Source organism: Rhinatrema bivittatum, unplaced genomic scaffold, assembly GCF_901001135.1.
Source record: "Rhinatrema bivittatum unplaced genomic scaffold, aRhiBiv1.1, whole genome shotgun sequence".
NCBI classification, from domain to species: domain Eukaryota; kingdom Metazoa; phylum Chordata; class Amphibia; order Gymnophiona; family Rhinatrematidae; genus Rhinatrema; species Rhinatrema bivittatum.
Window position 1 is genome coordinate 39,194 of NW_021820499.1, and position 14,952 is coordinate 54,145.

A 14,952-nucleotide genomic window follows, 5' to 3' on the forward strand; every position below is an offset into this window, starting at 1 on the left:
GGGTAGTAACTGCCGCTCCGTGCAGGTTACCCCCATGCTTTATCATTCATTCCCATACTCTAGCCTTTAGGGATCCACAGTGTTTATCCCACGCTCCTTTGAAATCCTTCAGTTTTAGTTTTCACCACTTCTTCCGGAAGGGCATTCCAGGCATCCACCACCCTCTCTGTGAAGAAATATTTCCTGACATTGGTTCTAAGTCTTCCTCCTTGGAGTTTCAAATCGTGACCCCTAGTTCTACTAAATTGTTTCCAATGGAAAAAGGTTTGTTGTTGACCATGGATCATTAAAACCTTTCAAGTATCTGAAGGTTTGTATCATATCACCCCTGCTCCTCCTCTCCTCCAGGGTATACATATTCAGGTTCTTCAACCTCTCCTCATAAGTCATTCAATGGAGACCACCCACCATTTTGGTAGCTCTTCTCTGGAGCCCCTCCTTCCTGTCTCTGTCCCCTTTGAGATACACTCTCCAGAACTGAACATAGTACTCCAGGTGAGGTCTCACTAAGGACCTGTACAAGGGGATTATCACTTCCCTTTTCTTAATAGATATTCCTCTCTCTATGCAGCCTAGCATTCTTCAGATTGCTAGACACTATAACCCCAAGGTCTCTCTCCTGCTCCGTGCATATCAGCCCTTCACCCTAACACATACAGTTCTTTCGGATTACCTCACCCCAGATGCATGACTGCACTTTTTGGCATTAGATCCAAGCTGCCATATCTTTGACCACTCTTCCAGCTTCCTTAAATCCCTTCTCATTCTCTCTACTCCTTCTGGTGTGTCGACTCTGTTGCAGATCTTAATATCATCCGCAAATAGACAAACTTTATCTTCTATCCATTCTGCAATGTTGCTTACAAAGATGTTGAACAGAACCGGTCCCAACACCAATCTTTGTGGCACTCCACTTAACACCATTCTCTCTTCAGAGCAGGTTCCATTTACCATTACCCATTGTCTTCTATCTACAAACCAGTTTGTAATCCACACCAACACCTTGGAGCTCACTCCCAAGCTTCTCATTTTGTTGATGAGTCTTCTATGTGGGACCGTATCAAAAACTTTACTAAAATCCAAGTAAATTGCATCGAGCCCTCTTCCCTGATCCAGTTCTCTAGTCACCCAATCAAAAAAATCAATTACCGGTAGATTTGTCTGACAGGACCTTCCCCTGGTGAATCCATGCTGCCTCTGATTGAGCAATCCACTGGATTGTAAATAGTTCATTATCCTTTCCTTCAGCAGAGGCTCCATTAATTTTGCCACCACCGAGGTGATGCTAACTGGCCTGTAGTTTTCAATCTCTTCTCAGAAGCCCTTGAGATCAAGTATGGGCCAAAACAAACCTTCCTTCTTGAGCACGACAAAATTAATGGAATAGCGGGAATCACCACGTTCAGGTTCAACAGCCTTTGTAACATCGCTTCCACTTCTACCCTCTTCTGAGGGGAGCTGCATGGAGAGACCATAAAAGCATCAGGAGGAATGCAAAGAAATTTGAGAGCATACCCATCCCGAACTATTTAGATTATTCATTGATCCAAAGTAATCTGTGATAAATATGAGATAAGCGGCCACCTATCTTCTGAATCACCAGATAAGCCCACAAACCTTCACTGGGAAGACCAAGGGACTCCACCTCCGGAGCTCGCATCCTTTTGAGGTCCTTGGGGGCGAATGGACTGAGATTTGTGGAAGTGACGGGACTCTGGGAAGAACCTCCCCTATAAGGCCAAAAATGCCGGTAATCTCAAGAGCAGCCACCTGTCCAAAAAGACTGAGCAACTGGTTTCTTGTCCTCTGGCAAACGAGGGACTTGGGTCTCTCCCCATTTACTTGCCAGTTTTTCCAACTCACTGCCAAATAAAAGCGAGCCCTTGAAGGGCAACTTAGTAAGATTAGCCTTTGAAGTGTATCTGCATGGCCACAGCTGCCACCTGGCCGCAATAACCAAAGCAGCTCCTCTAGTGGCTGTGCAAACCAAGTCACAGCCCACATTAGCTAAAAAGGTGGCCCCCAGTTCTATCATAGATCCAAGATAGGACCAGAGCTACCAGAATCTTGACAAAGATGTAAGGTAGCCAAAATGCAACAAGAAGCAATTTGTAAGTTCATCATCACTGACTCAAAGGCTTGCTTTAGGATACCCTCAATCCTTCTATCCTGATCATTATTCAATGCCGCACCTCCCTCTACCAGGATGGCTGTAGGTTTCAAGACAGAACACACCAAGGCATCCACCTTAAGGAAATGCAACTGCTCTCTGGCCTGCAGATCCAAGGGGTATGAACCTGCCAAGATACATCCTCTTTAAAGTATGCCTCTGACGTACTCCATTCCAGATCAATCAATTCTTGGATTGCATCCAGGAGGGGAAAGAAACAAGAAGCCTTGCTTAGGGTGACCAAAATGGGATCCTTCTTCTGCATCCCAAAAGGGTCAGATCCAGCCACTCCAAGTATCTTCAAAGTCTGAGAGATCAAGCTCGGCAACTCATCTCTATTAAAGAAACAGAGAAGAGTTCTATAAGCTCCAAATCTGGGGAATCTCCCCTTTCTCACCGGAACAGCCATCACCATCATCATCGGTATCATCTTGACCCACCTGCATTTGAGCCTTGTCAGACTGTTCTGCACCACGCCACAGCTCTTGACTGTGGAGAAAGGTGGAGAAGCACTCTTGAGAGCATGGACCTACATTAGTAGGCATTGTTAAGAACATAAAAACATGCCATACTGGGTCAGACCAAGGGTCCATCAAGCCCAGCATCCTGTTTCCAACAGTGGCCAATCCAGGCCATAAGAACCTGGCAAGTACCCCAAAAACTAAGTCTATTCCATGTTACTGTTGCTAGCAATAGCAGTGGCTATTTTCTAAGTCAACTTAATTAATAGCAGATAATGGACTTCTCCTCCAAGAACTTATCCAAACCTTTTTTAAACACAGCTATACTAACTGCACTAACCACATCCTCTGGCAACAAATTCCAGAATTTAATTGTGCGTTGAGTGAAAAAGAACTTTCTCCGATTAGTTTTAAATGTGCCACATGCTAACTTCATGGAGTGCCCCCTAGTCTTTCTATTATCTGAAAGAGTAAATAACCGATTCACATTTACCCGTTCTAGACCTCTCATGATTTTAAACACCTCTATCATATCCCCCCTCAGCCGTCGCTTCTCCAAGCTGAAAAGTCCTAACCTCTTTAGTCTTTCCTCATAGGGGATCTGTTCCATTCCCCTTATCATTTTGGTCGCCCTTCTCTGTACCTTCTCCATCACAATTATATATTTTTTGAGATGCGGCGACTAGAATTGTACACAGTATTTAAGGTGCAGTCTCACCATGGAGCGATACAGAGTGTTATTGTTTGTAAGGTTTTGGGTGAAACCTTGGACACTGTGGCAGTTGACCACGCCCACGGGGGGAAGTCCTGTGAGGGGCCACAGGTCAGGCTCAGCTTTGGGACTCACAACACAGAGTTATATCTTTTATTAGACAGAGTTGAGAAGCCACCAGAGGTGGCAGTAGTGAGCAGAGATGAAGCCCGGCTGGGCTTAGGGTTCCTCAGGACACTGGAACAGCGATTCCCTCTATGGCTGTGCTGCAGTGAAGAGAAACTGAGATAGTGAGTACAGTGGAGCATACACAGGGCTCTGGTATAGAGCCTTGTTGGTAAAGTTACTCACTCAGCAGTTTCTCCCGGAAGGTGACACAGAAGCTGGAATAGAGGCAGGCCCTCGAGGAGTGAGTACCTGGTTCCAGGGAACAGATCTGCAGAAATAAAGTTGGTAACTCACTGATGATGTAAGCAGCGGGTTCTTCCAAGCAGAAGAGATAAGTTCAGGCAGTGAGTCAAGGAACATGGGCCCTTGAGGAGCGAGTATCGGTTCCTGATAGTGACCTGCACGAAATGAGAGAGGCCCCTGAGGAGCGGGTACCCTGTTAGGATGAAGTCCAAAAGTTGGAGAGGCAGAGTAGCTAGGTACGGAGAGTGAATCCCATTCGTAAGGAGTTCCCTTGCTAACTCGATTAGATAGCAAAAAGTGTAGGCTTTTGTATCCGGGATGCGTGACGTCATCACAGGGGGATGCCCCTGAGGTTCACGCCAAAAAGAGAGAATAAGAAGCAGGGCCGCGCGGCGCGCGCGCCCTATAGTGCCTGGACAACATGGCGGGATGCAGCGCCCAAGCCGGACCGGGGACCCCAGAGAGGACGGCAGGCAGACGCCGCGGCAGCCAGACGTCCATCAACTGCAGGAGGAGATGCAAAAAAGGTAAGGTGGGCGGAGTGGAGACATCGGGCAGCGACAGTCGTAACACAGAGGCATTATGACATTTTCCGATTTATTCATCATTCCCTTTCTAATAATTCCCAATATTGTGTTTGCTTTTTTTTTTTTTTACTAGAGATGTGAATCGGAATCGGTTCGGTTCCGATTCAAATCGTGCATTTTTTTTCGTCCGGCCCGATCGTTTTTTGTTTTTTTTAATCGGCTGCACCCGATCCGATAAACAAAAAACCCACCCCGACCCTTTAAAACCGCTCCCTTAGCCTCCACCACCCTCCCGACCCCCCCCAAAAACGTTTTAAAATTACCTGGTGGTCCAGTGGGCCCCGGGAGCGATCTCCCGCTCTCGGGCCTTCGGCTGCCACTAATAAAAATGGCGCGTTGCCCTTACCATGTGATAGGGTAACCGTGCCATTGGCCAGCCCCTGTCACATGGTAGGAGCACTGGACGGCCGGCACCATTTTTAAAGATGGCGCCGGCTGTCCAGTGCTCCTACCATGTGACAGGGGCCGGCCAATGGCACGGTTACCCTGTCACATGGTAAGGGCAAAGGGCCATCGGCGCCATTTTTATTAGTGGCAGCCGACGGCCTGAGAGTGGGAGATTGCTCCCGGGGCCCACTGGACCACCAGGTAATTTTGAAACATTTTTGGGGGGGGTCGGGAGGGTGGTGGAGGCTAAGGGAGCGGTTTTAAAGGGTCGGGGTGGGTTTTTAGGTTGTGTCCTAACTCCCGTTAGTGTGCACTAACCCGATTAATGATTTTTTCACGATAAATCGGTGGAATTTCTATTGTATCGCACTCTTTAACGATTAATGACGATTTAAAAAATATCAGACGATATTTTAAATCGTCAAAAAACGATTCACATCCCTATTTTTTACTGCTGCAGCACACTGAACCAACAATTTCAATGTGTTATCCACTACGACGCCTAGATCTCTTTCTTGGGTGGTAGCACCTAATATGGAACCCAACATTGTGTAATTATAGCATGGGTTATTTTTCCCTATATACATCACCTTGCACTTATCCACATTAAATTTCATCTGCCATTTCGATGTCCAATTGATTCAGAAGACCACCCCTGTAGAAATGTCTGGAATCCCTGAAAGAATTCTACCCAGGAAAAGGAGGATGGTTCCATTCCAGGCCTTATATGTGCGAAGCTGACATCCTGAAAGTGAGTGTCTCCTGACAACTCGGTCTGTGGATCTACCAAGGGAGAGGACACCTCCTTCGTGTTGCCCTTGGTCTCACTTCCCGTAGCTCAAGGAGATGGACCATAGTCGGCAAAATCAGGAGGAGATCAATCTCCCTGAGCATCCAGGCTGTGCTGACACAAAATTAAAGAAAGCTCCAGCTGAATGGCTCTGATGTGGCATGCCGCACAAATGGATAAGAGCTTTGGCTTCTTCACCGTGGGTGCCATGATTGTAAGCATACAGAACCGGTAAAAGCTCCTGTCTAGATTACCCACAGATAAAATCCACGCCCAAGTATAGGTGCCTAAGCCGCACATCCAACTAGGTACTTAAACTGGGTGCCCAGTACTGACACCAAAAAAGACGTCAAAGTTGGGCACACAACTGAACGCACAGGTGCACGCCAACGGCCCGCAGTGAAAAACGCGCAAAATCACCTTGAGGCCTACCATGCGCCAAAAGGAGAGAAGCCTTGGAGCAGGGCCTAGGCAAACGGCTACACAACTTGTTGTGCCTGCACCATCTCTTCACCTCACAGAACTACCCAGAGACATGAATTGGATAGCCAAACGCCAAAGTAACAGAACTTTCTACTGTTTTCTTTATTCTTCTCACTTTTTTTTGTAAAGTATAAAACTTTTACCTGAATTCAGCAATCCTTGGCCGACAGCAGGAACTGGTCCCAGCTATGGGGAGAGAGGGCTAAAGCCTTCACTGCAGAGCCTCTCTAGGCCTGCAACCGCTAATTGAAATTTTAGATCCATTGAGGAAGGGACTGCACTGCATCAGCTCAGGAGGAAAGCCGTGCTATATAGATGTCTTGTCTTTCCACTATCTCCTTTCAATTCCTTCTTTTCTCTTTTTTTATTCACAGGCAATTCCACAAAGGGAAATGCATGTCCACCATCTGTTGGAGACGGAGAATACTGGTGAGCTGTCAGTGCAGGAGTATATAAATCATGTCAACTTTGCTCAGTATCCATCTGCTGGTAGAGGTGCATAACCCACTCGTGGGGATTGACCTGCCTGAACGCTGAGAAATTAAAAAATACATGCATATGTTCGCTTTCGCATGCAAATATACATGTGTAAAAAGAGAGCAGTCTGGGGTATCCCAGAGTGTGGCTAACAGTTAGGCGAGTAAAAATCACTTGCACGCATACATTTTCCAACTTACTTGTATGTTTTTACACCTGCTAACCATCTGGGGTAAGTGATGTTAACATGTTTATTGTGTAGTACTGACAGGGCAGACTGGAGAAAGTTCAGGCTGAAGAACCAGGGGGGTCTTGATGACCTGGAGAAGGACTGGGACAGCTGGTGGTCTAATTGGTAAACTGGTTCATTTCGACTCACGTTTTAAAATCGGCTGACTTATGCGTGCAATTTGTGACTTTTGCGAGTAAGTCCCAGTTTACCTGCACGTATATATTTAAAATAGGTGGGTAAAGAATGTGCATTCGGGAGATCCAAGATGGCGTCCCATCCTTGAGACTGGTTTTTCTTTTTCCTGAAATCAATATGCCTCATACCAAGAGGAAGGGAAAGATTAGACTGGAGACCACGGCGCCAGTTTTATCTATACCTTCCCAACCGACAATTGAGGGCTTTTTTTTGCTCCGGCTATAATATCAACCCCATAGAGGAGGTCCACGGAGATTCCAGGTGAAGAGCACACCACGTCGCCCCAGGACATACAGACATCATTAAGCCCTGGGGCACCCGAGACTCCCTTCCCCCCCAACTCACAGCGTGAACGGGGTGCAGGCTTGGCTCCCGCGGCAGTCGAGGCCAGACGTGGAGGCGGCAGCAGTGGATAATTCCGGCTCAGTCGCTGTTTGTTCAGCTGAGGGCGTAGCAGCTTTGGAGGAAAAGTGGAAGGAGGATAAAGCCGCCATGGAGAGGTGGGCTATATCGAGCCAAAACCCCGCAGCTACTATCAACACGGGGGAGAGGAACCGATAAATGAAATCGAGAGGATTTCAGAAGTTTGTCGGGGCAGCGAGGTAAGCACAAACCTCAGCTTAAAACTGACAAGACCACAAGTAATAACGTTAGAGACTGTGTGGAATGCTCTAATCACGCTAGAGAAAGCTATAACATCGCTGACCATTTCATTAACGCATTCACAGGAAAATATCCAAGAAATAAAACCTGTTTTGAACCAGCATGATCTTAAGATTAAAGAAATTGATTTGAAAATTACTGAGATGCAAGAAGTACAAGCAAAGTTAGTGCAAAGTGAATTAATTTCATTCAAAAAAATGGAAAATATGGAAAACACCCAGAGCTCCTTGAACCCTGTGAGACTGGTCTCGGTAAGAGACCAGTTTAAAAAATATATGTTGGATATTCTTCAAATGCCGGTAGACGCTTTGCCTCCTATTTCAAATATTTATGTGTCAAAAAGAAATGAAGAGCAGTCGATTTCTCCTAATATGCCTTTGAATACCGGTACAGATCTCACTGCGTTTCTTGAAACTTTGACGGAAGATCAAGTGGAATATCGGGGAACTCTGTTGAGTACTTTCGTTTTCCTGCTGACAGAGATTCCGTCTTAAAACTTTTTCTTCGTAATAGAGAAAAACTTTTCTTTGGCCAGAAGATTTGGATGTGCCAGGAAGCAAGGCAATTAGGTGCCAGAATAATAATAAGATATCCATGCAAATGTTTGGTGTATACTAATAATAATCGTTACGTCTTTTTTTGAGCCCTCACAACTGCGTTATTTTCTGGATAATTATAGAGCTGCGGGTGCCGATCCTTAGCCAGTCATGGGTATTAAGGAATATAAATGCCTCCTTTCTTTTCTTTTCTCCATTTCCTAAGTTGCTCTTGTAAAACCTTGGATCTCTCCCCTTTTGCCTATGTTATCTATTATGATTACAGGAGTTTCAAATGGATATTATATGTTAGTAATTTAATTATTTGACTTATACTTATTATTGTTTAAGAAAGTATTTTTGGAAAATTTAAATGACAGTTTGATTTTTGAAATTCTTTGTTAATTATGTAAAAAATCAATAAATTATAAATAAAAAAAAGAACGTGCATTCAATCCACTGAGATATGTGATACCAATGCATTGCAAGTATCCATGCGCAAGTCTATGTACACGTGTATGTTGCATGGTAGAATTACCTGTATTTTATAAAACACGCATATATTATTTGTGAGCGGCCACGTACACACGTACATGCTGCCGTGCAGTTCTTTGAAGGTTATCCTCCCTGTATGAAGAGACGATGGCATGGGTCTTATAGAAACAGATTACATACCTAGAGCTCTCACACTTAAGTGCATCAGAACTAAACTGGGGTGGGGTGGGGATTCTTGGAATATGCTGTGGGTGTAATGCTACGTCCGCAGGGTGTTTGCTGGGGAGAGGTGGGCTGGGAAGGGAGTTTTCGTGATGGATAATGTTGGGACTGATAGACTGCAACTCGCTTTGAGAGGACAGGATAAGAAGGGATATCGAATGAAATAAGGAAGGAAATAAATAAATAAGGCTCTGCTGTTTTCTTCTTGTGATCCTTTTCTTTTAGTACAGCTTTGTAGGTCTCAGGCAAGGGCTGGGGCTGGCCGGGTGCTGTAATGTTTTGCCTTCGGCATGAATGCTAAAAGAAAGATTATTTTTTTGGGGGGGGGAGGGGGGACAGGGCATAAGCATTTCCAAAAAAACACAGGAATGTACATAAACAAAATCACAGAAAGCGTTCCAAAAACAATTAGTCATTCAAATCTGGAGAGGCGGGGCAAATGGCCCCTCTCCATGAACATGGGCAGCCATGCGTCAGGGCAGGCCATTGCAGTTTCTAGCGCCGGGCACCCCCTCTTATTCTGGCTAATACGCTCCTTCCATCATTCCCCCTAAGGGCTGCATTATTTCCGTGTATTCCAACAGTAGATAAAATCATCTCCCACTTTTACCATCAAACTCACTTCCAAAACTTGTAAATTTTGGTGCATGTGCAACTGACCCATAAGCCCCCTGACAGCCCTCCCCACTGAATCCCGGTCCCCGATTACACCCAGCTTATCTGTATCAGGCATCTTGGTACCTTCTCTGCAGAGACAGGGTTCTTGCTGGCACTGGTTTCTACTTCCATCTTAGGCTCAGTCTGTTTTGACCTCTGCCCTGAAGCCATTCCATGACTTCACCGGGTCATTATGAAGCTTAGAACATCATGCGTTGTTCTGAACAGCACCCAGCCATGCTGAAAGAAGAAGGGGACATTATCTCTCCAGGATATGCTATTTCCTCTGGACTACTGCACTGAAGAACTCAGGTTTTCAGCGTTATTTCTTAAAAACGGTCCTTTAACTTGGCTTCTGGGAGCATCTCCTTCAGAATTTTATTACCAGGCCAATAAAACCTGTTTGTTCATCGGATCTGGCCTTCTTTCACATGGGCTAGATAGCCTGTGTTTATTGTGCTCCTCATATATGCTTGTATCATACACAATCATCATTAAATGCTGTCTTCAATTCAAAGATTGACCAATCTGGTACACTAGCGCCATCTGCTCAGCTTTTCTATTTCTTTCAACCATGTTTTTGCATCTGGACCATGCTTTATGTCATCACACCAGGCTGCCTGCTGCTCTGTCTTCCTCTTTTCTCTCTATAATTGGCAGCCAAGAGTATAATTATTTTTAAAGGTATTTATTGATGATGTCTCCATTGTACTCATCCGGAAACTATTCCAAAGTTGTATGGCCTTGATGATAAAACCTTTCCAGTTCATTTGGAAATCAGCTGGGGCCTTTTTCATGAACTGGCACAGTGAACTAAAGAGCCCGATTCGATTCCCAAATTTGGCTCTTACTCTTGGGGCGGCCTTCACAACTGTCAAGAAGGAAGTGTTCCAGTCAATAAACAGCGACAGCTAGCAACCATTCTTAGGGTGCACCTAAGCCAGCTTCACAGTCTGTGGCCCCTGGCAAACGACTGTCACTGCAATGCCTGGGCCAAAACGAGAATATCCCCAGGAAGTTGTAAACGAAAGCTCAGAGTGCTGTCGTCTCACCGAGCCGGGTCCTGATTATGCTAGAAGCCTAAAGGAACTTTGTGAGTGGCGTCTGCCCAACATTTCTACAACTGCAGGTTACCCCCTGCCTTCTGTTAAGGGTAGTAAATGGTGCTCCGTGCAGGTTAAGAACATAAGACTTGTCATAATGATTCAGAACAAAGGTCCATCAAACCCAGTTATCCTGTTTCCAATAGTGGCCAAGCCAGGTCACAAGTACCTGGCTGGATCCCAAGGGGTTGATAAATTCCGAGCTGCTTATCCCAAGAATAAGCAGGGGATTTCTGCAACTCCACCTTAATAATGGTTAATGGACTTTTCCTACAGGAACTTGTCTAATCCTTTTTTAAACACAGCTACACTAATAGCTTTCACCACATCCTCTGGCAACAAATTCCAGAGCTTAATTATGCATTGAGTAAAAAAATATTTTCTCTTATTAGTTTGTTTTTTTTTAAATTTTATTTTTAATCATTTTATAATTACAAAGCAAGTCAATCGAGCTTACTTACAGGAAAATGAAAATGCTTTGACACAAAAAAGAAAGAAAACATATCATATCAAATCATATACGGTGAAAAGCATTCCCCTTTTTGAAATCTAAATAGGGGGACAATCAAAAAGGAAGATAATAAAGAAACAATTACAAGTAAACTAGCTTTGCATAGATTAAGGGCCATCATTTCAATATTAATCCACATAAGGCTTTAATCCAGGAATTACAGTTACCCTCCTTGCATTCAAGAAGGATTTTAACTGCTCGGGGTAAAAAAAAAATAACATTCTTTTGATGATTTTACCACATACTTACAAGGATATTTGAGAACATACGTGAAACCCAAAGCTATCACCTGAGGTCTCATGACGAGAAATTCCCGTCTCTTATCTTGAGTAACGGGGGCGAAATCTGGAAATGCACGAATCTTTGATCCCTTAAATTGGAGATCAATATTTTTAAAGTATCTTTTCATGACTTCTGTTATATCTTTTTCAATTATAAATGAGACTAACAATGTAGCACATTCATAGTATTCTGATGTTGAATCCTCTAAATACCTGGTTAAATTACCTTTATCTAAATCTATTTGCTGTTTTTCTCTATTTCTAGAGGATATAGGCAAAAAATACAATTTATTTATTGATGGTATTTCACCTTCTTTAAATTTTAACACCTCTTTAAAATATTTCATAAGAGTAATATAAGGTAATTCCCCAACAATTTTTGGAAAGTTTAAGAATCTTAAATTCAGATGTCTAGACTGATTCTCTAAAAATTCCAATCTCTTAGATACTACATTTAAGTCTTTTATAATTTTCACATTACAGTCCTGAACTTTCCCCGTCTCAATTTCCACTTTTTCCAATCTCGGTTTCATCTCTTTCATCTGTGTGTCAAAAACCACCAATTTTTGTTCCATACCATCTAAATTCTCTTGAAAATCCCCGATTGTTTTTACCAGGGCAGCCATTATATCCCAAATCGCCTCCAAAGTTATTTTGTCCGGCCTGCCTGGCATCTGAAAACGGGGTCTAGAAGCTGACTCACCCGTTCTCTGCACAGGAGATAATCCCGCCAGCAGTACTTCCCCTCCAGGATCAATCAGCTCTCCTACAAGCCCTTCAGCCGCCCTCTCCGAAGTCGGGGTAGACGCCGGGATCGCCGCGGTCAAACCTTTGGCTCGTGTTGTTTCAAAGCCCGCTGAAGTCTGCTCCGGAGTGCTGGTGCCTTCCGCCCTCTGACCTCCTCCTGACCGGGTCGCATCTACCGCATCACGGTCCTGCGACTCAGCTGTCGGGGGGCTCTCGGGGAGTGGAGTTATTTCGGGCTTACGTGGATCCGGGGGAGACAGAGTGACTTCTCCTGGTAGAGACACTGCTTCCTCAATGAAATCCACAGCGGAGTTTCCTCCTCCCGTCTCAATGGCCCTTCCAGGTACGTAGGATGTAATAAGTCGTTGAGAGGCCATAACTTCCGATTCAGAGGGAAAAATCCGGTTTGCCTTTCCTTTTAGCGGGCATCGTTGCAAAATCTTTAGCTGAAGTCGGAGCTCAACGACTACGCGTCTGGCTACGCCGCCATCTTGCCCCCAAATTTGCATCCTCTTATTAGTTTTAAATGCATTACTCAGTAACTTCATTGTGTGTCCCCGGTCTTTGTACTTTTCGAAAGAGTAAACAACTGATTAATGTATTTACTTTTCCATTCCATTCATTATTTTATAGACCTTTAACATATCTCCCCTCAGCCATCTCTTCTCCAAGCTGAAGTGTCCTAATCTCATTAGTCTTTCCTCATAGGGGAATTGTTCCATCCCCTTTATCATCTTGGTCGCCCTTCTCTGTACCTTTTCTAATTCTGCTGTATCTTTCTTGAGATGCGGTGACCAGAACTGCACACAATACTCAAGATGAGGTTGCATCATGGAGAGACACAGAAATGTTATGTTATTCTGTTTTATTCTCCTTTCCTTTACTAATAATCCTTAGCATTGTTTGCTTTCTTGTCTGCTGCTGCACTCTGAGCAGAAGATTTCAACGTGCTATCAATGATGACTCCTAGATCCTTTTCCTGATGTGGAACCTTGCTATTTGTAGCTATAAATTTGGGTTACTCTTCCATAAGTGCATCACTTTACACTTATCCACATTAAATTTCATTTGCATATCCAATCTCCCAGTTTTGCAATGTCCCCTTGCAATTTCTCACAATCTTCTTGCAATTTAACTTTGAATAATTCTCTGTCATCGGCAAGTTTGATCTCCTCACTTGTTCCCATTTACAGGTTGCTTATAAACATATTAAAAAGCAGCGATCCCAGAACAGATCCCTGGGGCCTCCACCATTCACCATTCTCCACTGGAAACATTTCCCATTCAGCCCTACTCTACTTTTTCTGTCTTTTAACCAGTTCCCAATCTACACCAGGACACTGCCTCCTATCCCATGACTTTCTAATTTCCTAGGAAGTCTCTCATGAGGGACTTTGTCAGATGCTTTCTGGAAATCCAGATACACTATATATACGGGCTCACCTTTATCCACATTTATTTACGTCTTCAAAAACTGTAGCAAATTAGTGAGGCAAGACTTCCCTTGGCTAAATCCATGTTGGCTTTATCCCATTAAACTATGCTTATCTACATGTTCAGCAATTTTGTTCTTTATGATATTTTGTACCATTTTGCCTGGCACAGACACCAGACTCACTGGTCGGTAGTTTCTTGGATCACCCCTTGATCACTTTTTAAAAACTGGCGTTACATTGGCAAACCTCGTCTTCAGATACCACACGATGTTACTGATAATTTACAAATTCCAACAGCAGGTCTGCATTTCATTTCTCAGTTCTTTCAGTACTCTGGAGTGTATACCATCTGATGTATACTCTTTAGGTTGTCAATTTACCCCAGTACATCCTCAAGGTTTCCTGAGAATTCAGATCCCCTTAATATCATTTCTGGCATGGGTATATCTCTTACATCTTCCACAGTGAATACCGAGAAAGATATAAGATACACCCAGAGCAGCAGTTGCTACCTTTCAACAGGTTACCCTCAAGCCTTCTATTAAAGTAGTAACTAATGCTCTGTGCAGGTTACCCATAAGCCTTACGTTAAAGGTAGTAACTGCCGCTCAATGCAGGTTACTCCATGCTTTATGTAAAGGGTAGAAACTGCTGCTCCATGCAGGTTACCCCGATGCCTTCTATTAAGGGCAGTAACTGCTGCTTTGTGCAGGGTATCTCCCTTGTTTCTGGTAAGGGCGTAACTGCTGCTCAGTGCAGGTTACCCCCATGTTTCTGTTAAGGGAAGTAACTGCCGCTCCAAGCAGGTCACCTCCATGTTTGTTAAGGGCAGTAACTGCCTCTCCGTGCAGGTCACCTCCATGCTTTATGTAAAGGGTAGAAACTGCCACTCTGTGCAGGTTACCCCCATGGTTTATGTAAAGGGTGGAAACTGCCATGTTTCCGTTAAGGGTAGTAACTGCCGCTCCGTGCAGGTCACCCCCATGCTTTATGTAAAGGGTGGAAACTGCCATGTTTCTGTTAAGGGTAGTAACTGCCACTCCGTGCAGGTCATCCCCATGTTTCTGTTAAGGGTAGTAACTGCCGCTCCAAGCAGGTCACCCCCATGTTTCCGTTAAGGGTAGTAACTGCTGCTCCGTGCAAGTCACCCCCATGTTTCCGTTAAGAGTAGTAACTGCCGCTCCGTGCAGGTCACCCCCATGCTTTATGTAAAGGGTGGAAACTGCCATGTTTCTGTTAAGGGTAGTAACTGCCACTCCGTGCAGGTCATCCCCATGTTTCTGTTAAGGGTAGTAACTGCCGCTCCAAGCAGGTCACCCCCATGTTTCCGTTAAGGGTAGTAACTGCTGCTCCGTGCAAGTCACCCCCATGTTTCCGTTAAGAGTAGTAACTGCCG

At 44.4% G+C, this 14,952-nt stretch overlaps 1 protein-coding gene across 1 annotated transcript in view; it reads right to left on the minus strand.

Annotated features, from left to right (window-relative positions):
* The window catches only part of LOC115081679 (leucine-rich repeat-containing protein 74A-like), a gene marked incomplete at its 3' end in the record, with an annotated part of 50,606 nt that extends 38,109 nt beyond the window's left edge, over window positions 1–12,497 (minus strand). Inside the window, exons 1-2 of the mRNA XM_029586103.1 lie at window positions 12,077–12,497; window positions 9,563–9,639 (exon numbers count right to left, since the gene is read on the minus strand). Coding sequence (XP_029441963.1) covers window positions 9,563–9,639; window positions 12,077–12,497 — 498 coding nt within the window. The remainder of the gene's footprint in view (window positions 1–9,562; window positions 9,640–12,076) is intronic.
* Window positions 12,498–14,952: the final 2,455 nt, after the last annotated feature.